The 26,516-nt window shown below is 42.1% G+C and overlaps 1 protein-coding gene across 8 annotated transcripts in view; it reads left to right on the top strand.

Annotated features, from left to right (window-relative positions):
* SNTG2 (syntrophin gamma 2) overlaps positions 1-26,516 on the top strand; it is a 489,442-nt gene that overhangs the window by 262,519 nt on the left and 200,407 nt on the right. For 6 of the 8 annotated variants that reach the window (XM_053286035.1, XM_053286037.1, XM_053286034.1 and 3 more), the window contains exons 7-8: positions 9,299-9,386; positions 22,059-22,150. The exons of 1 other annotated variant lie outside the window; for it this stretch is intronic. In XM_053286035.1, the coding sequence (XP_053142010.1) occupies positions 9,299-9,386; positions 22,059-22,150 (180 nt within the window). The remainder of the gene's footprint in view (positions 1-9,298; positions 9,387-22,058; positions 22,151-26,516) is intronic. One more of the 8 variants, XM_053286038.1, reaches the window with a different exon arrangement.

Genomic DNA, 26,516 nt, shown 5'->3' with positions numbered 1-26,516 from the left:
GGGATCTCCCATCAGATGAGCCCATCCCTGTGACTCCTCGCTGGAGGAGACACATGATCCTGGCTGCTGGGTTGAGAGAGCATTTGCTCCCTTAACCTCAGTTAAGAGCTGGACTTGGGAGCAGGATTAAGCTGGGCGGGAGTGCCAGATCCCAACACTCCACACAAGCAAGCTAGCTCAGGCTAGACTGCCCGTGAGAGCATCCTTATTGTATCCATTAATTGTTTATCTTGAGCAAAGACTGCAAATAGTCAAAGAAGATTAACTTTTCTCTATTAAGCATAAAAAGTTGGAATTAGTGACATGATTTACCTAGAAAATTATAAAGCGTTCATTGCAAGCATGCTAATAGGAAATTTCCCATTATTACAGTATTCTTGGTTGTTAATTAAAAATATCTAGAGAACTATTGTGAATCCATTGCTCTTTCAATATTACAAACATTTTTTGACAAAAAATTAAAAGCATCAAATGCAGCTTTGAAGGGTTCATTGTCATGCAGATTAGCAGAAGAGGGCAAAGTGATTAAGTGATATGGATGACCTGGAAAGAAGACATCAGTTCATTCTAAATCCAAACGGGAGTATTAATAGAGTTCAGGAAGCCACAGTTGTCAGCCTGAAGAAGGTTAGAAAATAAATGCCTTCTGATTTAAACAGTGACAAAACTCTACCCATTTCATTAACTTTTACCTGAACATTTTAATTCAAATGTTCTCATCTATATATTTAATAGTTTATAGCTATCTTTTTGCAAAATGTAATTGCCCTTAGCCCAACTGCCACTCTATTCAGTGCCAGTGGTGACATGTGAAAAATGTCTTCCCCACGTCCCATTCTTCCTTGGCATAAGAAAGATCTTGGAACACTACTGTCAGACTGGTAGAAATAGGTAATAACTTTCTTGACTCGCTAACTCACTAAGTATAAGACAGTAGCTTCATGTGTCTCTCTTTTTATATTGTTTGGCATACTAAGGTGAGGGACAACATAGCGCTGATGAGAGTTCAGCACAGTGTATCAATGATCCTTGAATTACACTTTTATCGTGTTGCAACACATATATTGAGGCTATTCACATGAGCAGCCCAACCCAGGCTGTGGCAGCCCAGCCTGGGTTGGGCTGCTTGTGTGGAGCTCCGAGATTGCTCCCAATCCCAGCACCTCCACCTCCACTAGCCCAACTTTTTGACCTGGCCCTTAACTGGGGTTAGAGAGTGCGAGCGCATACTCAACCCCAGGGCTGGGGCTATGTGTGTGATTGGGCTGTACGCTGCCCAAGCGCACACAGAGTCTAGTGCCTAGAGTGCCAAACTCACGGGGGATGCCCCCAATGCACTGCATTCATTGCACAGTACATTGTGGGATATCTGCAAGTCAGGACTCATTTTCCTGGCTTCCAGCAATCCACACTGTAGGGAGCAACGTGGATCGTGGTGGCATGCAACAGTACACCGAAGAGAAGAGTGACAATCATTGGGGGGGGGAGATAGGTTCAACCCTGCCTTCTTCACTGCCCTCCCCACCCCAAAAATAGTCATGTGCACAACCTTATTGTATCTCTGTACTCTATTACCTGTTAGAAAGAATCATGATGGTTAATGATATGAATAATGATGCAGTGATGCAGTGAAAACGATGCTAAGTGTTGTGAGGCTGCACTTACCCAGTTTCTATATAACATTATTTTGTACACCAGTGTTCTCTTGAGCCTTCCCATTCTTCTTCCCCAAGTGGATGATATAATACTATAAAGCAAATATCCCACTTCTTCAATTTAAAGTTGTCACCTAGACTTGCTCATGTTTGTTTTTCTTAGACCCTTACTGTGTGGGAAGACCAGATTAATATTGACTTTTCATTTCTTGAAGATCTGAGCTGTTCTGTGTTTTTATATATTTTATTTTGTTAGAACCAGATATACCTTTAGATGATTTGTAGAGAGTGTTACCCCCCACCACCACATCAGATGCCAGCTATCTTTTCAGAAAAATCATTGTATGAGTTTACATTGAATTCCTGGTTTGTAGAAATCCAAATTCAAAATATTTTTCTTAGTCTTGCCAACAGTATGTCACTCAGCTTTCCCCCCATGCTGTTATTGCGTCAGGAATCTTTCTGTGACTACATTACTGCTAACATTCTGAGTACCACAGACAGTGGTAATTATTTGTAGCCACACAGTACAGTGCATGTCTTTCTGCCTCTTGAGTCCTGATGTCTTGGAGAAGGCAACAAATTTATTCTTCCAACAATCCAGCTTATGTTTTATTGTTGTGTAAGTGAGTTTCTAACAGCATTTTACAGTTAACATCTACAGAAAGACAATGGTCGCAGTTCAATGAGTTACTTGTGTGCAAATCAATTGAAACCAGTATAGCTACTTGTGCTGGATTGTGAATTGTGGAATACAACTTTTAAATCACAGCAGTTTAGTAACATTCTAGCATTCTCAGTGTGACCTGGACTAATAGGAGACAGAGAAGAGATGATAGTCCAGTCATATATTGGCAACACCTGAGCCTCTTTGCTGCTGGAATAATTAGCACTTAATTGGAGAACATGTAATGCCATTGGTGTTGCAAAAAGTTCACTAATAAATAAATTTATGAATAATATAAAATATTATTTTATTTTATAGACTTTTACCCATGGGTAAACTGAAAACAGGTTATATTAAATCATTAAAATGATTTTCATCAAACAGTAATGAAATCATGAAATAAAAACAATTATAAAATTGCCCAGAGACAAGCACAATCCAGCAACATGACTAAAACACAGCAGCACATCAGAGAAAAACTGTTGACCCACTTTAATCCAGTGATTCTTGGCAGGTACAGATAAGTGGCTGACTATGAAAGCATGTGTGTAAAGAGGGACTGCAGGGAGTCGACTGGGGCTCATGTGCAATACGCCCAGTCCCTCTATGCATTCTGGAAGAGATGGAACACATTGTTGTCCCTCAGTGATGCACAGGGAACTCCAGAGGCATCACAGTCTCAAAATCACTTCTCTTGCTGTGCATGCAGGTATTGGATGTTCTGATACACCTTCCCACCACCACCACCACCACCACCACCACCACCACCACATGGGGGTGGGGGTGGGGGCCAGATGCTCCTGGTGCAGTGAGGACTCATGAGGACACTCTGAGCTACAGAGGAGCTACAGTTCCTGGGCGCACCTTCCCTGTATCTGCCACGTGGCCTAACAGCATCTCTGCACATCCTCCTGGTGCCCCCATGCCCTCCTAGCTTCAGCAGTGCAGGGATGTGGATGCTACTGCAAAATAATAATAATAGTTAATAATTATTAATAATAAATTTATTTGTTAGCCGCCCCATAATAAATTGTTTTCTGGTTGGCTAAATTGTTTTCTGGTTGGCTACAACACAACAATTAAAACATGAGATTAAAACACACAGAAAATCATAACAGACCAAAAAAGGAGGGGGCGGGGAGAAAATACAAAATACAATACAAAAACAATTTTAAAACATTTTTAAATATCAGTTTCAAGCAGATTTTTTTTTAAAAAAAATAAAATTTAAAAGGAGTGAACAAAAAAGGTCTTTACCTGGCATCTAAAAGAACAAAGCAATGAAACCAGGCAAATCTCACTGGTGAGGCTATTCCATAAACAGGTGCAACCACCAAAAAGACCCTCTCCCTATTAGCCACTAGGGATGTGCATGAACAGGTTCTCAGGCCCTTTTACAGACTTCTGAACCCATTCAAAAGTCCGGTGGTTCAGCTGGTTCAAAGGTGGGGGTGGGATAGCTTTGAGGACCGGGAAGGGTGCTCTTCCCCCTCCCGCCCTGTTTCTCCCACTGGTGCTGTGGTTTAAAACGGTCCTGTAGGGTGGCAGCATATCTCCTTACTACCCCAGTGTGCACCTGACCGGAAGTGCCTGGTGCGTGTGTGCATGTCACAAAGTGCGCGTGTGCGGGAGTGATGTGCGCACGCGCACTGGGCACTTCCAGGTACTTCTCATCTGATGCACACCAGGGTGGCAAGGAGGTATGATGCCGCCCCATGGGACCATTTTAAACCACAGCACCAGTGGGGGAAATGTGGCAGAGGGGGGAAGAGCACCCTCCCCTGTCCCCAAAGCTATCCCCCAAACCTTTGAACCAGCAATCACTGGTGCCATGCACATCCCTAGTTCCATCTCTCCCAGAGGTTTCATGTAGATATTAAACAGCATCAGGGAAATAATGAAACCCTGCAGAACCCCACAGCATAAATGCCAAGAGGCTGAGCAGTAACTCCCTAGCACCACCTTTTGGGAATGGGCCTCGAGGTAGGAATGGAACCACCTCCAAACAGTGCCTCCCACAGCCTTTTGATAGGCTAGCCTATCAAAAAGGATACCATAGTCAATGGTAGGGATGTGCACAAAACTGGTTTGCCCATTTTGGTTCAAATTCAAACCGGGTTCAAACCGGAAGTGGGAGGTTCGGTTTTGGTTTTGGTTTGAATTCATACTGGTTTAAACCTCCAAAAGTGGGTTGGGTGGTAGTTGGCACCCATGAGTGCCTACCACCCAACCCCCAAAGCAGTAATCTCCCAGCTTGCTTCATCACCCTCAGCTCAGGTGTTTACCAAGGTGCTCTGCTTTTCCGGAAAGGGTACTTGGGCGTGATTGTGTCAATCATCCGAGTCATCTCTCCATTCCAGAGAGCAACTAGAGCTTCGACAGGAGCACCTGCCATGCCTGCTGAAAAATCCCTCCGAGCCCTCAGGAATCCACCAGAGTCCATCAGTCTCCAAGGGCACACCATTTTTATAGGTACCCCACCCTTGCAGATATGTACAGCCACTAATACTCTAAACCTTAGAAGGAAGCAATCTGACCATGACAAGGGCATAGATGACATAACCCCTACTTTCAAATCACCAACCTCCTGTCCAGTCAAAATAACCAGATCCAGAATATGTCCCAATTCATGTGTTTGGCCATCAACATGTTGGGACAGCCCCATGGTTGTCATGGTGGCCATGAAATCCTGAGCCACCCCAGACAAGGCAGTCTCAGCATGGTTGTTGAAGTCACCCAGAACAATCATTCAACACCAAATCCAAGATCACCTCTGTGAGCTCAGGCAGGGAGACAGCTGGGTAGCAGAATCCCCACTCTGTCCCGAGAGCCCAACACCAGGGGCACATATCCCTTTGTGCTGAACCCATTTGTTACCTGGTACTGATTGCATATAAGCCTAACACACAGCCGCAACAGTTATGGTAAATCTTTTGTAGCATGGCCATAGTCCTATTCAGACATTATACAAAAGACTCTGTACTCACATACAATCATCTAATGCTGGGCCATAGGTCCCGCCCCGTTAGTCATCCTTGACAGTGTACCACTAATAGTTGCACTGGCATTTGTCTGAAACCATATCTGTTATGGCAGATGCTTCTGTGATTGGGAGGCTGGGGCACCCCGACCTCCCAAAAATGGAAGCACCTGCCATAACGGATATGGCGTTCACATCTTCAGATGAATGCTGCTGTAACCCTGAGTGGCATACCCTGAGTGCTGTAACCCTGAGTGGAATGTCTGAATAGGGGTCATGTATTTCTGTTACGGTATTGGTAGGTTGCTCTAGGTATCAGTCATAGTCTTTAATATCTATGTACAAGAACTGGGAAAGATTTATAATCAACTCTTCCCCACCTCCCAAATCAAATCTAGAGGTACCTAGGTACTGCTATAAGAGAGAAGTGTTAGTGAAACTGCTTTGGGGTGATTGGTCAGCACCCCAATGTTTGGGCTTTATAGGGGAATTAGCTCTTAAAGGGATAGCTCCATGTCAGTTTTAATTTGTGCAAACGTTTGGACCCAAGAATGACTGGACTGAGACAAGATTTGTTTCAAAATAGAAAGAAGATATTTATTGTAGGAAGGGGTACAAAAAGAGAGAAATATGTGGTTAAAGCACTATTACTATCAAAAATACATTTAACTGTAATGAGACATTTTAGCTTAGAGTTCTAATTGAGTAAGGTGGGCAAGAGAAAGAGGCTTTTAGAGAAGGCGGGGTTGGATCTAAGAAAGGGGAACAGATATAGATTTTGGGCCCAAGGTTAGAAAGAAATGCTTTTTCTGTTAAGAGTCAAAGATGCCTTGCATTTATTAGTGGTATGAGTTAACTGTCATAGAAATTATTAGACCAATTTAAAGGGGAAACACTGATTGCCAGGTTGGGGAATTGTTGTGGCTTGTTGCTACGTAACAGCAAGGTAAGGTGCTCTTGCACAGCAGGCTGATAACGCGACTGCCTGTTTCTTGGTGAGGCCAAAAATTCTTTCCTAGCTAGCAACTCTGCATATTGAGAAAGGGGAAAAATGATTTTTGGAATGCTTTTAGCTGTTACTGAACACTGCACTACAATCATAGAAAAATGAAATGGATAAATGAAATGAAATGAACTGGCTGCCAATAGGTTTCTGGACAAAATACAAAGTTTTAGTTATAACATATAAAGCCCTAAACTGCTTAGGCCCTGGGTATCTAAGAGAGCGTCTTCTTCACTACGAGCCCCACCACACATTGAGGTCATCTGAGGAGGTTCGTCTCCAGTTACCGCCTACTTGTTTGGTGGCTACATAGAGACAGGCCTTCTCGGTCGCTGCCCCGAGATTGTGGAATGCACTCCCTGCTGAGATACAATCCTCCCCATCTCTGGCAATTTTCAGAAAAACACCTGAAAACCCATCTTTTCACCCATGCTTTCTCAGCTTCCTAAAATTTTTGGGTTTTAATCTTTGGTTTCTTTTTAAATAGTTAAATTGTTTTAAAGTTTTTGTATATGTTTTTAACTGGTTTTATGCTATTGTTAACCGCCCAGAGACGAAAGTTTGGGACGTTGTACAAATTAGATAGATAGATAGATAGATAGATAGATAGATAGATAGATAGATAGATAGATACTTGCCTATATGCCTAATCACCTACACTTGTAATCATTAGCCTTAATTAAGCCCATTTAAACTCACAGTTGTGAGTGTGTGTGTGTGTGTGTGTGTGTGTTTGATCTTTCCTTCTCCAGAATCACCCATGAATCTCAGAAATGAACATTGAGGCAGCTTGTGGGCTGCATGTGATAGGATAAAGGGCAGATCAGCCACCACCAGTGCCCACCCTCTTATCATATCACTGTCCTTTTTGTGGAGGAAGGGGAAAGACAAGGCAGATCACTCTGAGTGCAGAGTGGCCTTGACAGAGAGTTAACCTGCTTTTAGTTAACCTTTGGGGTCTACTCAGGATATCCCAGCATAAGGTAGGGTGTGCATCTGCTCTCCTTCACAGCTTGCTTGTTAGGAGCCAAATCTAGGGGTGACTGGCCTACCTTCACTAAGTGACCTATCCCCATGTGAATAAATAGAGAGCTCACAATGCTGTGAAGCTCCTGATTATAAACAGAGTGAGATCTCTGAGCCTGGAGACTCAAACACAAACGAGGGGGCTCCTGGGAGCCAACAGAAAAACCTTGCTAGTAACAAAAGTGTTGATAGCTGTTAAACTAGAGATCAAGGGCTAGTAGTTTTGCAGGCTTGGAATGGGGTTGCCTTCTCTTTTGATTGATTGATTGATTGTTTGTTTGTTTGATTGATTGATTGATTAAGTACTGTCAAGTCAGTGTTGACTCTTAGCAACCACGTAGATAGATCTGTCTTCAACTTGGCCTTTAAGGTCTCTCCGTGATGCATTCATTGTCATCATAATCAAGTCCATCCACCTTGCTGCTGCTTGTCATCTTCTTCTATTTCCTTCAACTTTTCCTAGCATTATGGACTTCTCCAGGGAGCTGAGTTTTCCGCATAATGTGTCCAAAGTATGATAGTTTGAGCCTGGTCATTTGTGCCTCGAGTGAAAATTCTGGATTGATTTGTTCTATGATCCATTTGTTTGTTTTCCTGGCTAGAGAAGCAGATTTGCAGTCTGAGCATTCTGTCTTTGATAAAGACTTGGCCACTGTCTTCCATGTATTGACAAACCCCCATTTTTCAATTACTATAATGCATTCTGGAGGGATAAGATGTTCCTGTTCCAAAAGCCATTTCCAAGTGGTTAAAATAGAACTAATAATATTGTAAATGTGGGCATATTTTTTCCTTTTTCTTTTAAATGCATATTACTACATGTTGCTTTGATTATCTCTTCTTGTCACTCATGGCTGCTATGCTTAGTAGCCTTTTACCCCCTAGATTTCTCATATGGGCTTATTTATTCTATGGGCCTTCTGTGCCCCTCATGTTTGTTAATTATGCTGATTTCTATTTGGATTTTAAGGCTAATGGCCCACATACTGCCTAGCAATATGGAGATGGAAGAAGGGCTGCACGCTCACAGAGGCTGGAGCCAAGTTGCAGTGAAGCACAGGGAGGGAGGGAGGGAGGGAGTCATTTTTTCCTTCTTCCTTCTCCTTCCAAAAGTCCACTTCACTTCCAGAAATGTGTGCCTAAGGGCTGTGTGACCCTCAGAGACATATTAATAGCAGTGGAAAGGGCTTTTTCAGAGAGGGGAAAAAAGCAAAAATCACTTTTCCCTCGTCATACTCCAAGCTCTCTGAGAGCCCTCCTTCTGTCATCATACTGCTGTGCAGCATGTAAGCCGCTGTTTATTGTTTAGTATTGAATTGAGTTTTTATGGTTATATGTCAATGAATATGCTTCTGGATAGACACTCAACTTATACATATTCTTTATAATTAAACATTGTTCTCTCCTCCTTACTATTGAAATTGTGACACACATATCCTGTACCCAGCTACCCTGTCCAGTACCCTGCAGGAAACATCTTGTGGCAAAAAGCGAAAACCCAGGTGTCCAAAACATCAAAAGGGCATCTGCCAAAGAACATAGCTGTCATCCAGCAATGTTCAAATGCAAAAGGAGCATTTTCTAATTATTTTGCATAGAGATGAGCATGTTGACTACATTCTTCCCCTTTGAAATGAATGAAACTTTAAAGTGTTTCACACTGGCTGAATTATGATCAAATGTTTTATGAGAAATCTCTTTGAATCTTATTTGGTTTTACTGTGTGCAAAGACAGATTGCCCTTCACCTCTTAATTTTTCAGACTCTTTCGCCATTGTGGATATGTTTGCCTTTATGATTTTATTTTTGCGATCTGACCCTCCAGATATTCTTGATTCCCACGATAAACATGAAAATTGGATTCATGTCGAAACTACTGAGATGTGGCTTTTTTGATGTAGACTATTTTGCTCTCTGTGGCTAGTTCTTCTTTGGTATAAAGTAGTTGTTATTTGTCACACTGACAGGTGCATCTACTGCGGAATGCTGGCGATGAAGTTGCCATCACTGTTCAGTACCTCAGGGAAGCTCCATCATTTCTAAAGCTCCCGTTGGGTAAGGGGAAATTAATGGATCTAAGTACAATGTTTTCCTCTGCAGTATTTCTCATAACAGATACTTGCACACAAATAAAATTTCATTCATAAATGTTTTACTACAGGAAAGATGATATACTTCAGTGCTATATGCTTTTCGTTTTCCATATGCCGCCTTCACTTATATCCCTAGCTGCCTGCAGACTGCTTCTCAGTCCTTCTCTATGCCCACCCCATTGTGTGAGTACTTCAGCCACATGAGCAGGACTGTCACTTGTGACTGGACTACTCAGTTGCCCAACCAATGAAACGAAGAGCAATGTTTCCATGGGAAAGGCCCATACAAGCAGGCCCACACATGCAGTAGCAGTAGTCACACTCATCATACAGCCATGTGGGTTAAGAATATGGGCAATGTGTCTGCTACAGAGCTGCAGGGAGCCAGTCCACATCATGCTGGGATTCTGTGTTCTGTCCAATGTGTGCCCTTTTGAAAGGAATGCGCCTTATCTGCGCATTCGCTGGGTTCAGTGTAATGGTTACCTCAAAATCATTTTTACAAGCATGTTGCAAGAGGCATAATCAATCTATTAAAGTAGAGGCAGTTTGCGCATTTCAGCTGCTTACAGTGTTTTGAGATTTTACTTGTGCAGGGAGTTTCTAAAGCTAGACTACACTTATTAGGTTTCACTGCCAAACAGGAAAGCATCTGAAAGTAGCTAAGGAAAATATATTGCAGTATTTTTTTAATTGTACTTTGTAGGCAGCGTTGCACATAAATTCCAGATTTAACTGCAAGAAGTCAAAAATTTCATCATATGGGCCAACATAAATGATAAAAATCCTCTTGGAAGGTGTGTATGTAAAAATAAATTTTTCATTTTACATGCTCTATTGGAAACCAAGATGTTCTGATTCTAGGCTCTATTCAGGTAGACTGTTTTTATTTTTGCTGGCAGCGTACCACAAGTGGTTCTATGTCACCCACGCTGCTGCAGGCATCTAAAAGAACACTGGTGCTGTTGCACAAGAGTGCTTCTGGTGCTATTACATAGAAGTGTACCATCACACTTGGATGATGCTACAGTCATTCTTTCCTATGGCCAAAGCATCACACAAGCATGACTGTGCAATTTTACATATTTGTGCAAGAGCAGTTTTGTGCAACAGCACCAGTGTTGTTTTAGATATCCACAGCAGCTCAGGCAGTGCAGAACCACTTGCAGTACACTGCATAACATGTCAGTCACTGTCTTTAAAAAATATTTACTTATAAAGTAAACCCTATTGATTTCAATGGAACTATCAAGTTAGCAATTTTTAGATCTTTAGCCCAAAGCATCTGGACTAAGGTACACTGTACAGTTTTAAAAGCTTCTTCAGGTCTACCAAGTCAGACACATCCCACAGACATGATGGCTGCTTGCCCAGTGGCTTGATAAGCCCACTGTTTTTGCTGCTTACCTGCAATTGCGAGGAGGGTCCCAGTTGCCAGGCATAATAATACCTGCCTGGTGGGCTAAATTGAGGTGGGCTAAATTGGTGGGCTAAATGTCTTAGGTAAGAAGTCACATGGGCCTGGTTTAAATGCTACTTTTATGGATGGATGGATTTGTATTTTGCTATATAAGTTCTTAGGGAAACAAGATACTTAGTGCTAATGATGATGATATGAACAAGTGAGTTTCCCTAATAAAATTCAATGCATTTTTATTGCAAGGAAAAGCATTTATTATTTTTGATCCAGTTACTTTAAAGTAGGATAACCAACTTTATCAGCCTATAGAGATGAAGACTACTCCTACACAACCCATTTATAGTCTGAATCCAGCTATAAGGTCATTGCCACTTACTCAGGGTTGCTTGGCCAGAAGGAATCCAACCAACACCTCCAGTTAACAGAGGTGTCAGGTGCCCAACCATCAGAACACAAGAGATTTGGTTCAGAGGAATCTGTAACAAAGCATACTGATGAATAGCTATTGAGGTAGTTCTCATGACCAGCCCTACCCAGGAAGAGGCACACTAGGCAGGGTAGGGTGGGTTGTGAGAATCACTGTGATTGGTCCTGATCCCATCAATCTTCCACCGGGTAGACCGGGTTTTGTACCCCGTTGTGTGGAAGCTCGGACTTCCAGCAGCCTGAGCTTCCATAGAGTTTGGTGGAAGGAGTACCCAGCAGAGTGGAACTCCCCCAGTGCACCGTGCTCCTTGTGCATTGTGGAATACTAGATGAATTCCTCCTCCAGTTCCCAGCTCTGCCAATCACCACCATGCTGGTCATCTGGGTGTGTGATTGGCAGAGCAAGGAAGAGCCTCCATTCATCTGAAGTTAGCACTCCAAGTTAGCACCCCTGCTAACCTGGCAAAGAGGCACCTTTGAACGTGGTGATTCTCTTTATTTAGCGGGGGAGAGTAACTGGCCCTATCCACCCCCAGCACAGTACCTCCAGTGACTGTTGCTGATTTCTATCTTATGTTTCTTTTTAGATTGTGAACCCTTTGGGGACAGGGATCCATCTTATTTATTTGTTGTTTCTCTGTGTAAACCACCCTGAACTATTTTGGAAGGGCGATATAGAAATTGAATAAATCATCATCATCATCATCTTCAAAGAGGCAGGTAGGAACCTGCTTCCTGCCGCCCATTCCAATCTGGTTGTGAGAACAACCTCATTGATTGATTATAGCTATTTCATACAACGAAACCACAGACTATAGCAGGGATCACGCCCCAATTCTGTGCATTCTCCTGTTGGTCAGAACGAGGCTGTAGATCAGTATGGGGCCATACAGCTTGCATGGAACATGTGATAGGGAACCCTGTAAAAGAACAGGATCCCTAATTGCATGGAGTGAACCAATACACTTGCAATACAACTTGTATAAGTAGATTCTGTTCTGACCTTTGGATGAAAGGCTGGAGATTTACTTATTTATTTATTTGGCACATTTCTAGCCTGACCCATATGCAAATCTCTGGGCTGCTTACAATCTAAAACACAATTAAAACATTAACAAAATTAATGTTATTTAATTATTATAAATGTTTTAATTAAGAAAATTAATGTTATTTATTAACAATTAATGATCAAGGGCAGAGTTAGAATCACTCTCCCTTCTCCATGCATCCATTCTGTGCAGGTTTTTTGGTGAGAAAATTGGCTTATTTGAGTTAGCCATGGATGTGTCCTTTTAAGATAACTATAATTTTATGGAAGATGTTTGGCTTTATGTGTTTATATTGATGCTGGTTGAATAAAAAGCATAGTGATAGTGTGCAGTTGCTTGCTCATTAAGATGGAGTTCAGTATGTAAGACTGGTTGGATTATATCTTTGGATAGATTGTTTTGTGCTTTGTGTTAATTAGAGCCTTGAATGTTGTTTGCAAATGCCAAAATTGCAAGATGATGGAATGCAATATGTGAAAATTGATTTAAGGATGAAGTTTTCATATCTTAACATTTTATTGTTGCTTAGAATACTGAAGTAATTTCCCTTACAACCAGTTTGTTTAGAGAAGGATTTTAAGGGCACCATCCATAAATCAGATATATCACAAGCTTTCTACATGGATTATGCTCTCCAAACAAGAAAAAAGAAACACAAACAATGTTTATTGTCTATGGTGTATCACAGTCAGCAAAAATAACTTTCCAACAATATAATCCGTGTTTCGAAATATAAATGCAATTGAGATGGCGTTGAAAAAGAAAAAACCAGCCGCTCACCGAACCAACTGGCTGGCGCGGCTTGTTTGCCCCAGCCCCCTTTAAGGAGCACGGATGCCGGGGAGCCTTGTGATTGGCTCTCCTGGGGCGGGGCCCACAAGCAGCGCAGAGAACATGTGCTGATTCAGTCCATCTCTTGAGAGCAACCCCACCCTCCCATCCCTCAGATATAGGCTGGGCATTGCTGGTCGCCGTCTGGGGCCGGGCAGGAATTTTTTGGGTCCACATCTAATTGGCCAGCGGTGTGCGCCCTTTTTCGCCTGCCTCAGTCTATACCTGTAGTCCTGGTAGTCAGTTAGTGCCATATTTTCTGGTCACATTTTGGCAGGTACAGTGTGGAGGGAAGCAACAGCTTATAATCGGTGAGGCACCTTAGGTAAGCGTTTGGCTTCAAGGAGGAGGGGCGGATCCCTTGAGGCTTGACAGATCAGGGTTGCCGCACAGCCCCTCTTCTCTGAAAAAGCGACATCCTTCCATATGGCTTGGCAGCATCGGAGGGGCATCGTTAGTAACAGAGACCTGACCTTAGGTCAGCTAGGAAGAGCGGCGCCTGCTTACGGTGCCGCCTGGAGCCAAGGTGCTAAAGCCATTATCATCTAGGTCAAGGCGGCCACTCTCACTGCCGACCTTCTAGGAACCACACTGTGCTGGGTGGAGCGCCAATCCCAACTGAGCAACATATTGGCTTGTAAAGAACTATGTATCAATAAATGTGGCACATTTCACCAAATAAACTTGTGTCCGTGTCTCCTTGGGTCTGGGTGCAAAGAAGATACTGTCAAGTTTGTTAAGCACAAATATTTCCTATACTTTATACAATTTGAAAAGGCCAGCCTCTGTTCCCACTTCTCCTGTACACATGTATACATGTGTATGTGTCTTGTGTGGGTGGATTGTTTTGCCCACACACTTACTTACCCAAAGATTTTTGTTCCATGATATAAAGAGAACTTAGATTGCTGTCATAGCTCAGACTTCAGAATCAGAAGAATCAGAGCAGGAGGACTCGCCTGCTAGTGAGCCACAGCAACAAGGATTGGCAGAGAAACCATACTCTGGAGCTGAAGATTCTCAACAGTTGCCAGACTTGGTTTCTGATGAGGAAGAGCCTGGGATTTCCCCTGTATTGAGACGACGTATCAAGAGACAGGCTCAGTGGGACTCACGCAGGTGCAGGAGATCACAAGAAAGAAAGCCAAACTGCTGACTCAGGGAAGCCTGATTGGTTGTTGGTTCTGTGGAACCATATATCTTCAACAGTCTCCCATGGCTGAGTTGCTGTTTGAAACTTCGCTGGCAGCTTATAGTGTGCTCTTGCATTTTATATCTTATCCGTGTTCCAGTTTGTCTTGTCTGTACTTCCCTGCATTGTTCCCTTTATTCCTTGTTCTGTGTCCTTCACTTGTTTCATTCCTTGTTTTGTCTTTTCCTTCCACTTATTACTCAGTTATTGTTAGAGGGGGGTACCTAGTTTCAGTACAGGGGACTTTATTCATTTATTGTTTTCTTTGTGAGCCTTTTATTTTCCTTCATCCAGTTTCATTGCTGCTTTCTGTTTACTTTCATGGGGTTGTAAATCCTGTAGGGTTAGCGGGGCTATTAGTTCATGACAATTGCATTGTCTGAACTGACACTCCACAAGTAGGCACATAAATGTGAAGGCCCAGTTTCTGTGCTTCTTCACCCACATTAAAGTGGGCACAATAGTAAGGTCATTTCACAACTGGCTATGCCCAGGTAGGCCTACTTGGGTATCACACAGTCATGAGAAGCACCAGGATCGCTCCGGATCCCAACCTTCAGTGACAGGGTAGCCCAGGTTTGTTTGTTTTTTATCTGGGCTAATAGTGGAGTAGAAGGGTGCAAGTTTGCCCTTCTACTCCACTCCCCATCATGTGAATGCTCGTGCTGCCTGCAGCCCGAATGTTTACAAAGCCAGATGACAAGTGTGCCCAGCAGCAGGGGAATTCCCCAATGCACTATGCTCCTGGCATGGTGCATTGTGGGATGCCAGAGAACTTCGTCCTCTGGGCCCTGGCTCTGCCACCTGGTGTGATGTGGTTTGTGTGCTGCACAGACAGCAGAGCTGCCTGCCTTTCTGCCAGCCCTCCCCACCCCTGACATTTTTGGTCATGAGAATGACCTTTGTGAGTCTCAAGTATATGTGATCTGGGCTAATGTGTAGAACACAGTGCCTTCTACACAATGTTAGGAGAGATCATACTGTACATGCCTGTTCTCTCCATCATATCTACCTTGTTTCATGAGCAGGACGCCACACAGAGGGTGCAAAACCAACTGGCAACTTTGTTTGACCCTATTGAGAAAGCTGAGGCAGCACAACTGAAGGCAACATTGAGCTGAACTGGAGCCTGATAGTACAGTGTCTTTCTGAAAGGCTGAACTCAGGCCCTGCCTGATGTGTGAAACAGGAGGGCCAACACTGCAATATTCACATGAGTGAGTGTGTAACTCAAAGAGTATATCAGTAAAAATAATGGGCTACATGATACACAGCCCTTCATCAATGCTAAGGGCCTGCTGGGGCTGCCATTCAATGACTTTAAATTTGTTCCTTACTTATGACATCAGAGTCAGAAGTGCATATTTTGGTACAGTATGGCAAGCTTACACAAGCACTTCAATCTCTATTATGCAGTACATTTGTAAAGAAACCGCAGCTTAAGCCATACAGTATTGCTCTAAAGATTGGTTTGGCTCAGATTGTTATAATGCTAAGAAATGCTTAATTGGAGCCTTGGAGGAATATCCAGAGAATCCCTTCAATGCCTCCCCAAAATTTACTACTGCAGAAAATGCAATACAAACTATTGCTGAAGAAGAAGGAGGAGGAGGAGGAGGAGGAGCAGCAGCAGCAACAACAACAACAACAACAACAACAACACAGTGAAAGAGCAATTGATCACAGTAGCGAAGGCAAGAGATTCAGCTAGGTTTTGGCACTAGGGTTTTGTTTGTTTTGCAGGTTCTGGGCAGCGGTGTAGTGCTCCTTTCCATTGGAAATAATGCCCGGAAGTGCTTCAAAGTCATCATGTAACAGACCTAGTGTGACACCATTTGGGCTGCTTTTGAAGTTACACAGTCGCCTCTGCTCTTAGCATCAGTGAAGGGCTACACATCAAGTGGCCCATTGAGCTCAGGGTTACTATGCAGCTTTGATGTTCACACACCTGAATGGTATTGTACTTGAGGATTCAAAAGGCAACGGAAAATGTCTTTTTAAAAAAATTGCTTTTAATAGTATTACAAGTAGAAACAGAAAAGTTACATCTCTGAGACTCCAAGAAGACCAAACAGGTTTACATACAAAGTCTATCCTTCAAAACCAAAACTAAGAAAAAATGCAGTAGTATTAGTTGAATCTAAAGGGTCCTAAACTAGGCACGTTAATAATGGAAAATGTCTTAATGACAATTTCAACAGAGCATCTGTACTGTGTCAGTAAGTGCTTGAAGCTGCTGATGAGACTCTTTTAAGTAGAAGGGTTTCCACTATCCTCCAAACTTCCTCCAAAGTGCTTTCTTAGGCAGAAAACCCAAGGTGCCTTAGACTGAATAGTGTGGGGGAAGAAGAGGGGGAAGAGTAATGTGTGTGAGTAATGAGTTAGCATTTTCAAGAAAGGGAGATTATTAGAGGATATTGCAAAAACAAACAAAAAAAAAGCAAAAACAAACAAAAAGATCAAACAAAAAACAAACCCAAACCTGAGTTGGACAAAGAACTTATGAACAAGAACTGTAGGAAGTTCCTTTACATTTTTTTCTTTTGTGTAAAGTATAATTAGAAAGTGCTATAAAGAATATAAGGTGTTTTGTTTTTTTAAATCTATGATTTAATGTGCTGCACATGCAAGAACTGGTCTTATTGACATGCTCCTTACACTCAGATCCAAAGCCCGGGTAACTGTTATCACATTGGAACAGCCAATGAGGATGGGGATGATGGGATTTGTAGTCCAACATCTAGGAAGCAATGATTGAGACAACTCCTGGGCAAAATAGTGTTCAATGAGAATGAGAATTTAAAACTAATTTGTAGCCAGTGGATTTATTTGTTTATCATTTTATTTATTTAATTTATATACCACCTGACTCTAAGGCTCCAGGCAGTTCACAAGAATAAATGCAATAAAAATACAATAAAACAGTTGTTAAAACAATGATTTAAAAAAAATTAAAACATTCAAAGAGTACTAAAAGCCACGCTAAAAAATTGCATCTTAAGGGCTCTTTTAAAGACTGATAAAGATGTTAAGCCACAGATATCTATAAGGAGTGCATTCTACAGTCCAGGAATGACAAACAGAGAAGTCCCACTCCCAAGTTGCCTTCAGAGGAGCTGGCAGCATTCAGAGATGGACGTCTCTCTATGACCTTAATGTGCAGTGAATATCATGCACAAGAAGATGCTCTCCCAGGTAACCTGGTCGTAAGCTGTTTAAGGCTTTAAAGGTAATTTTGCCCAGAAGCTTATTGGAAGCCAATGCAATTGTTTTTAGACAGGCATAAGATGGTCTCTCCGAGAAACCCTAGAAACCAGTCTAGCTGCTGCATTTTGGACCAACTGAAGTTTCCAAACTACATACAAAGGCAGCCCCATGTAGAACACATTGCAGTAGTCAAGCCTAGAGGTTACCAGAGAGCTCACTACAGTTCTGAGATCATTATCTTCAAGGAACAGATGCAGCTGTCATGTCAACTGAAGTTGATAGAAAGCGTTCCTGACAATAGCCTCAACTTGAGAAACCAGTGTGAGGCCTGAGTCCAGAAGCACTCCCAAGCTATGTAACTGCTCCTTTAGGGGGAATGCAAACCTGTCCAGAACAGGAAGATATATCATGTCCCTCAAAATATGACCCCTTACCATGCTTTTGGATCTTTTTTGGATTCAGTTTTGATTCTCCATCTTTTTTGGATTCAGTTTTGACTTCTCATCCAGTCCATTACTGCCTGTAGGCAGGCATTTTTGGGGATTCTGCTATTTCATGATGATGATGATGATGATTGATGATGATGTCATGGAGAAATAGATTTCGGTGTCATCAGCATATTCATAACACCCTTTTCCAAATATCCTGATGATCTCACCCAGAAGTTTCATGTAGATGTTAAAAAGCATTGAAAATAGAATGGAGCCCGAAGGATACGATACAATAGCTCTTGTTTCAGAGAGCAACTATCTCCTAATGACATCATCTGGAATCTACCTGAGATAGCAATGGAACCACTGCAAAGCAGTACCACCTGTTTCCAAATGGTCCAGAAGGATACCATAGTCTATAGTATCGAAAGCTGCAGTAAGCTCCAAAAAACCCAAGAGAGTCACACTCCTGTCCATTCCTTGGTAGAGATCATCCATCAAGTCGACAAAGACTGTCTCCACCCCTATAGGCTGCTCTAAAGACAGTTTGAAATGGATCTAGATAATCAGTATCTTATAAAGCTACCTGGAGTTGATCAGCCACCACCTTCTCAATTAACTTGCCCACCCAAGGGAGGTTGGAGACTAACCTATAGTTATCCATCACCAAGGGCTCTAGGGCAGGCTTCTAAAGTAAAGGTCTCACAATTGCCTCCTTCAAACATGGAGGTATCCTGCCCTCCCTCAGCAAGGCATTTATGATGTCAATGTCAACTATTTATGATGTCATCTCTAAGAGCCTCCCTGCTAGATGTTATAAACCAGGGCTGCTCAACTTCGGCCCTCTTGCAGATGTTGGCCTACGAGTCCCTACCTATTGGCCACTGTGACTGAGGATTATGGGAGTTGTAGTTCAAAAACAGCTGGGGGGCCTAAGTTGAGCAGGCCTGTTATAAACCAACCATGTTGTGCATGGATCCAAGTGACAAATTATAGGCTGAACACCTCCAAGGAGTTTGTCCAGATTCTCAGGAGTCACAAATTGAAACTGATTCATTCTAACTGAACCAGAGAAGCTACTGAACACCTCTACAATTGACCCCACCATAACCATGGATTCCAAGTCACCTTGAATGCAAGAGATTTTATCTACAAAAAAGTTGTTAAAAGCATCACAACAGGATGATGAAAAATCCAAATATACAGTAAGTTCAGAGAGGAGGGAACCTGAATCAATCCCCTCACAACTAGTCTGAAGAACTCTGCTGGACACGAACTTGTGGATGCAATACATGTAGACTAGAATTACTTCTTTGCTGCATGTATTGCCACAGAAAAAGCCTTCAGATAAGCTTTAGGTCATGTCTTATCAGATTCAAGTTGAGTATTCTTCCACTTATGTTCTAGCCTTCTCCCTTGTTGCTTCAGCTCTTGTAGCTGTTCAATATACCATGGATCCAGATTTGAAGCAGAATGGAGAAGACGCTTAGGGGCGATAGTGTCTACTACCCTGGCAAGCTCCCTATTCCAGGTCTCCACCAGGGCGTCAACAGAATCACCGGCAGAACCAATTCTAAAACCCTCCAAAGTCTCTTGGAATCCTATAGGACCCAATAGGCTTCTTGGGAAGACCATCCTAATAGGTCCTGCACCCTGAAGAGGTGGGTTGTGACCACAAAACCAACCTTAAACAGATGGTGGTTGGTCCATGACAATGGAGACATTAGGCATCTCCACCCATGGAACACCACTCTGATCTGAGCAAAAGACCAAAATGAGAGTATTACCATCAGTGTGTGTTGGCCCTATGACCCATTGGGATAGGCCCATAGTTTCAGTGGCCGCTATGAATGCCTGAGCTGCAACAGACAAGCCAGCCCTGAAGTGAACATTGAAGTCATCCAACACCAAAAGCCTGGATGACTCCAACACCAAGTCCACGACCAGCTCCCTCAGCTCAGTTAGGGACTCCATTGGGCAACAGGGTGCCCGGTACACCAATAGAACCCCCAGTCTATCCTGAGGCCCCAGGCCAAAATACACACACTCAATATGGCCCAGTTCTCTCACAGGGATTCTGGCAAGGGAGATGTTATTCTTATGGATCACAGCCACTTTACCCCCTCTATCCCCTTCCCCTAACCTGCTCCACCACAGAGTACCCAGAAGAGAGAAGCTGATAGTGGCTCATGCCAGGCCACTATCCTCCCCAACCAGGTTTCAGTTATACAAGCCAAGTCGGCTCCCTCATCCATGATCAAATCATAGGTGATTTTAATCTTCTTTTGAACCAACCTGACATTACAAAGGAGCAGGGTCAGGTTCTGAGGGTTGTTGGACCTACTCAACGAGGCCTGAGAGCTGACAGGACCACCAGAAGGTGAAACATTGATTTCTGCACTCCCCTTGTAATGGCCTGCTGACCTGCCAAAGCCAAATCTTCTATTCCCCGTCACTACTGTAACAACTGCTCCTGAACCACCAGAGGCACTCCCTACTCCCTCATCTGTACCAGGTTCAAATTGGTTAGACAGTCCACAAGTTAGCCCACTTGTGCCTCTTATGTTCATGCTTCCACCATCTTGAATCAGGGTGGATGACATAATCACAAACTGTGCCACTGAGGAATCCCTTTGTGTGTACCTACAGCTCTAGCAAATTTGGTTCAAATCAGTTAGGCAGTTCACAAGTTTGCCCACTTGCGCCTCAAATGTTTATGTGTCTGCCATCTTGAATTGGTGTGGATGATATCATCACAAATTATGCCATTGAGGTGTCTCTATGTGTCCCTACAACTTTACTCAGTTTGAGTCATATTGGTCCAAGCAGTGCAAAGTTGATGGAGGGGGCGGACACACACAGGCGGACACATGGACATACAAATGGAATGTCGGGTTATCAGGGTCACACAAATGACCAGTGCACATGTGCGGCAACTCCCCAAATGCCAAAGCCCATTCAGTTCACAATCCTGCTTCACAACAGCCAACCAGGTACATCCGGGAAGCCAGCAAATGGGGAAGAGAGGACAACCATCCCCTTATACCACTGCCCAGAGCTGTTTGGATGGGGCAGTATATAAATGTAATACATAAATAAATAACTTGGTGCTCCCTAGCACCTATTGTTCAGGGGCATGCCAGCTCTGATCCTAATGGAGATATATTATTACCAAGGCTAGTAGCCATTGATAGATGTATCCTCCACACATTTGTCTAGCATTCTGAGAGGTTGCAACACAACTGTTTCAATTCATTTGCCCTGGAGGCCCACTAAAATGCAAGATTGAATACCTTCTGGAATTTTTTTCTGTTTGTTTAATATTACAGTATATCCTACCCTTCCTTCAAAGAGCTACATATGTGCCCCATTTATTATCACAACTACTCTGTGAGATAAGTCAGACAAATTTGTGGAGGTTAGGTCTATCGATGGTTACTAGCCTTGGCCAAAATATACCTACATGTTTTTGTAGCATTTGTAGAGTGTTGATTTGAATGAACACCCCTCTCATGTGAGTAAAGAATGTGCCACGATTGTGTTGGCATGTCCTTGAGTGACATTGAGACAATCGTGCCAGCAGCCCTAACATGATTGCATGCAAGAGCAACTGCGGGCCACTGTTAATGTGAACTGGCCCCCTAGTTTTCATGACTCATGTTTGGACTCGCTTTTAGTGTTCAAAGAGATATCAAATTGGGCATTCTGTTTTTATTATATTTATTCTTGATACCAGCCCCAGCAACTTGGAAAACACAAGAGAGATTCAAATAAAAATATCTGAAACTAGTTTCATTATATGAGAACCCTACTGTAAAAGGATATACACATATAAACTAGTTTTAGTGTGTAAAACTACCACCCAATTTTGTTGCACTCTGGCTTTGTATCTCTTTCCTGTTATATATCGCACATGATTACTGTTCAATCAGATTTTTTTTCCCAGGTGAAATAACCAGTTCATACACTTATATGTGTATAATTCCAGTATACTTAAAATCACACTCTTTAATTTGTTCTACTGAACATAACACAAACATTATGAAACAATTTTTTTCCTTAATATGCCACATTTCAGGTTCCCCTGGACCGTCAAGTGATCACAGCAGTGGTGCTTCCTCTCCTCTCTTTGACAGTGGTTTACATTTAAATGGAAACTCAACAAACACAGTAAGTGAGTTGATATCAATTTGCCTAGTCATATGTGTGATTTATGCGATCGAGTAGCAGCAGAACAGCTGTGCTCTGTGCTATTCTCTAAGTATAAAGGATGATTTCCCTTATAGCAGCATCTGCAGCTGAGGCATCATGTGTTCTCTTTGAAATGGAAATTTGGCCATAGAATAAAAACAAATTTTGAAAAGTTAGCTTGTAATGATCAAAAGAAATTATTATCTAAAATATAAAAGATACATGGAAATTATGAAGTATATTAAAAAGCATATAAAGTAATACAGACACATGCAAGAATCTTTATAAGGAAAGCAATGTCATAAGGAAAGCAATCCCCACCGCACATTAAGGTCATTGAGAGAGTGGTGATTCCAGATGCTGGAGGTGTCTTGGGAACAGTCCTTCTCTGCAGTCGCTCTTGGGCTATGGAATGCACTCCCTATAGATGTTCATGGTTTAACATCTTTATCAGCCTTTAAAAGAGCCTTTAAGACCTTTTTTTTAAGCCAGGCTTTTAGTAATCTTGGAATGTTTTGATTTGTTGTCTTATTTTGTTTTTGTTGTGTTTATTTAGACAGCATATAAATTAAATAAATAAACAAACAATGTCCTTCCTTATGAAGAATGTATGGATCTGTGGGAACGGCTTAAAGTTGTCAAATTTACTGTATGTTTGAAATCAGGCATAGATTTTAAGACAGAGAGAGAGAGAGAGAGAGAGAGAGAGAGAACTGCCTGGAAACCAGTATTTAATTATCTCATGGGAGTACTTAGTAACACAATTATTGACCCAGCACAAGAAATAAACCTAACACATGTAAAAGGGTTTTTAAACATGTATATAAATATTTATTATCTTGTATATTACAACATGCATTTTTTATATAAAGGATTATTGATCTACTACCTCCACTGAGTAGAAATTGATCAGTCATTGGAGGGACATGGTATAGGGATAGCAAACCTAGATTTGCACCAGATACGAAATCTTTGGGTTGGTTCAGATGTTGTTGTTGTTGTTGTTGTTGTTGTTATTATTAATTCGATTTCTATACCGCCCTTCCAAAAATGGCTCAGGGCGGTTTACAAAGAGAAATAAAACAAATAAGATGGCTCCCTGTCCCCAAAGGGCTCACATTCTAAAAATAAACATAAGACACACACCAGCAACAGTCACTGGAAGTACTGTGCTAGGGGTGGATAGGGCCAGTTACTCTCCCCCTGCTAAATAAAGAGAATCACCACAGTAAACGGCTGCACAGAACCTTGGTGAAAGTTAACAAAGGTTTCCAAAATAAACCAAGAATTGCACTGCAAATGATCAGCAATGTCAGCTTGTTTCTCTTAACCATGGTTTGTATGTGGCCCGCCTTCTGTCTTCATCTTGGTCAGGAGGGGCCCATATCCAATCTCAGGCTGCCTTGCTGTGCCTTACTTCTGGCATGACCTCTCACCATCACTCACTTTTTTGTTTAACTTGTTTGTAATTAATTTTAAGTACATACATAAATTACTCTTACAATGCAAATAATTCCACAAACTCAGACCAAATCCTCTCATACTTAGAAAAACAAGGTCTAGTACTGAAAAAAGAACATTCTGTGGGCTGCTAGAGTCAGTAAATCGAAGAGCCATTTTTGAATATTTGGAGGATTTACATTTCCAATTTTGTAGAATAATGCGTTTAGCCACCAGAAAGTCCCTAGTAAGCCATTTCCATTGATTAAGGGATATTCCTTCTACATTATGAGGCAATCCCAACAAAATTGAAATAGGCTCTAGAGCTGTCTTCACGACGTCATCTTGGTTTCTCGTGCCTCTAGAGAATATTCCCTTGCTACAGGTTGGGTATCCCTTATCCGGACACTCGAATTCCAGAATGCTCCAAAATCCAGACACCACGCTATAACCAACCCACCCACCCCCTCAAACCAACGCCTCAGCTCACTTTAGGAATTCAATCAAGCTGCCTTCCTCAGGACCAGGGCCGTCCTGCCACCTCCTCCCTCAGGGTCAGGCCAAGCCAGGCCATCCCACACTTATTCCCTTAACCTGATTTAACTAGGAGTCCACTTAGATGGGTTTGCCACCGTCGCCATTGGGATCGGGCCCAATCCCAGCAGTGCACACGAGCATGCAAAACCAGGCTTGGCTCCCTTAGGCTGGTTTTGCACACTCATGTGAATAGCCTCATTACCTTACAATTAAGCAACGGATGTAAGAGTCCTGCTTCGCTTTCCCCACATGGCCAACATTTGTCACATTTGCTTAACCAACATTCACAGAGTTTATTGGAGTCCAAGAAGACCGAAAAAACTATATTTTGGTTGGACTAACTTAAGCCTCAAATCATAAGATACTTTGGCAGTTTCAGCTAAAATCACATCACATTCATGTTGTGAGATTGATACATTCAGTTCTAAGCTCCATTTAATTCTTTCAGAATCAAGTGGAGTTGCTACATGGGCTTGAATAAAATTGTAAAGCATATTATGTGCCTGATTAGATTCATCAATATGATGGTAAAATTTGATAATATCCGGAGCCTCAGAAGCACTAATAGCATCTGGACCATACCATTTGGATATACTGTGATTTAGCTGAATATATTGCAAAGAAGTATTTGGTTTTAGATCATATTTATGTTATAAAAGATGAAATGGTTTGAAAACCAAAGCTGAAGATATTAATTAGGATAGAAAATATATATATATATATTTATTTACACAGTCAGACAGGTGTTATTGACTGTTTTATCCAGACATCAAGTCCTTCCCAAGGACCTGGGATGGCTGAATTTTATTAACAATGTTGTTGTTGTTGTTATAGATATTGTCGCAGAATATAGGCTGTTCCCAGTAAAGTTGCTTTTTGTAACTGGCTGAGGGTGATTTCTGTGGCCCCTATGGTGTTGAGGTGCTCTTCAAGTTGTTTTGGGATTCCACCTAGGGTTCCAGTTACCACTGGGATTATTTTGGTCTTTTTCTGCCACAGCCTTTCAATGTCAATTTGTAGATCTTTGTATTTTGTGATTTTTTTCTATCTCTTTTTCTTCTGTTCGGCTATCCCCTGGTATTGCTATGTCGATTATTTTCACTTGTTTTTCTTTCTTCTCGACTACAGTGATATCTGGTGTATTGTGTGGCAGATGTTTGTCTGTTTGTAGTCAGAAGTCCCATAATATTTTTACATCTTCATTTTCTTCAACTTTTTCAATTTTATGGTCCCACCAATTTTTGGCTACAGGTAGCTTGTATTTTTTGCAGATGTTCCAGTGTATCATCCCTGCTACCTTGTCATGCCTTTGTTTGTAGTCAGTCTGTGCGATCTTTTTACAGCAGCTGATTAGGTGGTCCACGGTTTCATCTGCTTCTTTACAAAGGCGGCACTTGCTGTTTGTTGTGGATTTTTCTACTTTTGCTCTTATTGCATTTGTTCTTAGTGCCTGTTCTTGTGCAGCCAGTATTAAACCCTCAGCTTCTATCTTCAAGTTGCCATTCTTAAGCCATTGCCAGGTCTTGGTGATTTTCCACTTATTTTGTGCAAATATTGACCATGCAGGGGCTTATTTCTCCATTTTTCTGCTCGGTTCTTGACTTGTTCTTTCTTGTAGGCCTGCTTTGTTTCATTGGTGTTGAATAGCTTCGCATTATTGACCATTTGAAGTACATCTTCTTCACTGTCCTTGATATATTCTTCAAGGCCTCTTTTCTCCTCCTCTACTGTTTGATAGACTTACAGCACTCCTCTTCCACCTGAGCTGCGAGGGAGGTAGAGCCTATCTATATCACTGTGGGGGTGCAGAGCATGATTGATGGTCATGATTTTCCTGGTCTTACGATCTAGCGTCTCCAGCTCTGCCTGGGTCCAGTCTATTATTCCTGCACTGTATCTGATAACAGGTATAGCCCAGGTGTTTATGGCATGTATTGTGTTCCCGCCATTGAGTTTGGACTTGAGGATTTTTCTAACTCTCCTGATGTATTCACTTCCAATTTTTCTTTTAACTTCAGTGTGTGTGATGTTATCAGCCTGGAGAATGCCCAAGTATTTGTAATGTTCTTTCTCTTCCAGGTTCTTGATCTTGCTTCCATTGGGCAGTTCTATTCCTTCTGTTTTTGTTATTTTCCCTCTGTTCATTATTAATGCAGCTCACTTGTCTAGTCCAAACTCCATTGCTATATCTCTACTGAATATACGGACAGTGTTTAGCAGTGATTCGATTTCTGACTTGGACTTTCCATACAACTTCAGATCGTCCATGTACAGCAGATGGTTGATTTTACTGGATGTTTTAAATGTTTGGTATCCGAGGCCTGCTTTGTTTAGTATTTGTGAAAGTGGGGTCATGGCGATTACAAAC

Source organism: Hemicordylus capensis, chromosome 1 (assembly GCF_027244095.1).
Source record: "Hemicordylus capensis ecotype Gifberg chromosome 1, rHemCap1.1.pri, whole genome shotgun sequence".
Taxonomy (NCBI): Eukaryota; Metazoa; Chordata; class Lepidosauria; order Squamata; family Cordylidae; genus Hemicordylus; species Hemicordylus capensis.
Note: the sequence above shows the minus strand (reverse complement) of the source record. Positions and strands in the feature narration are given on the sequence as shown.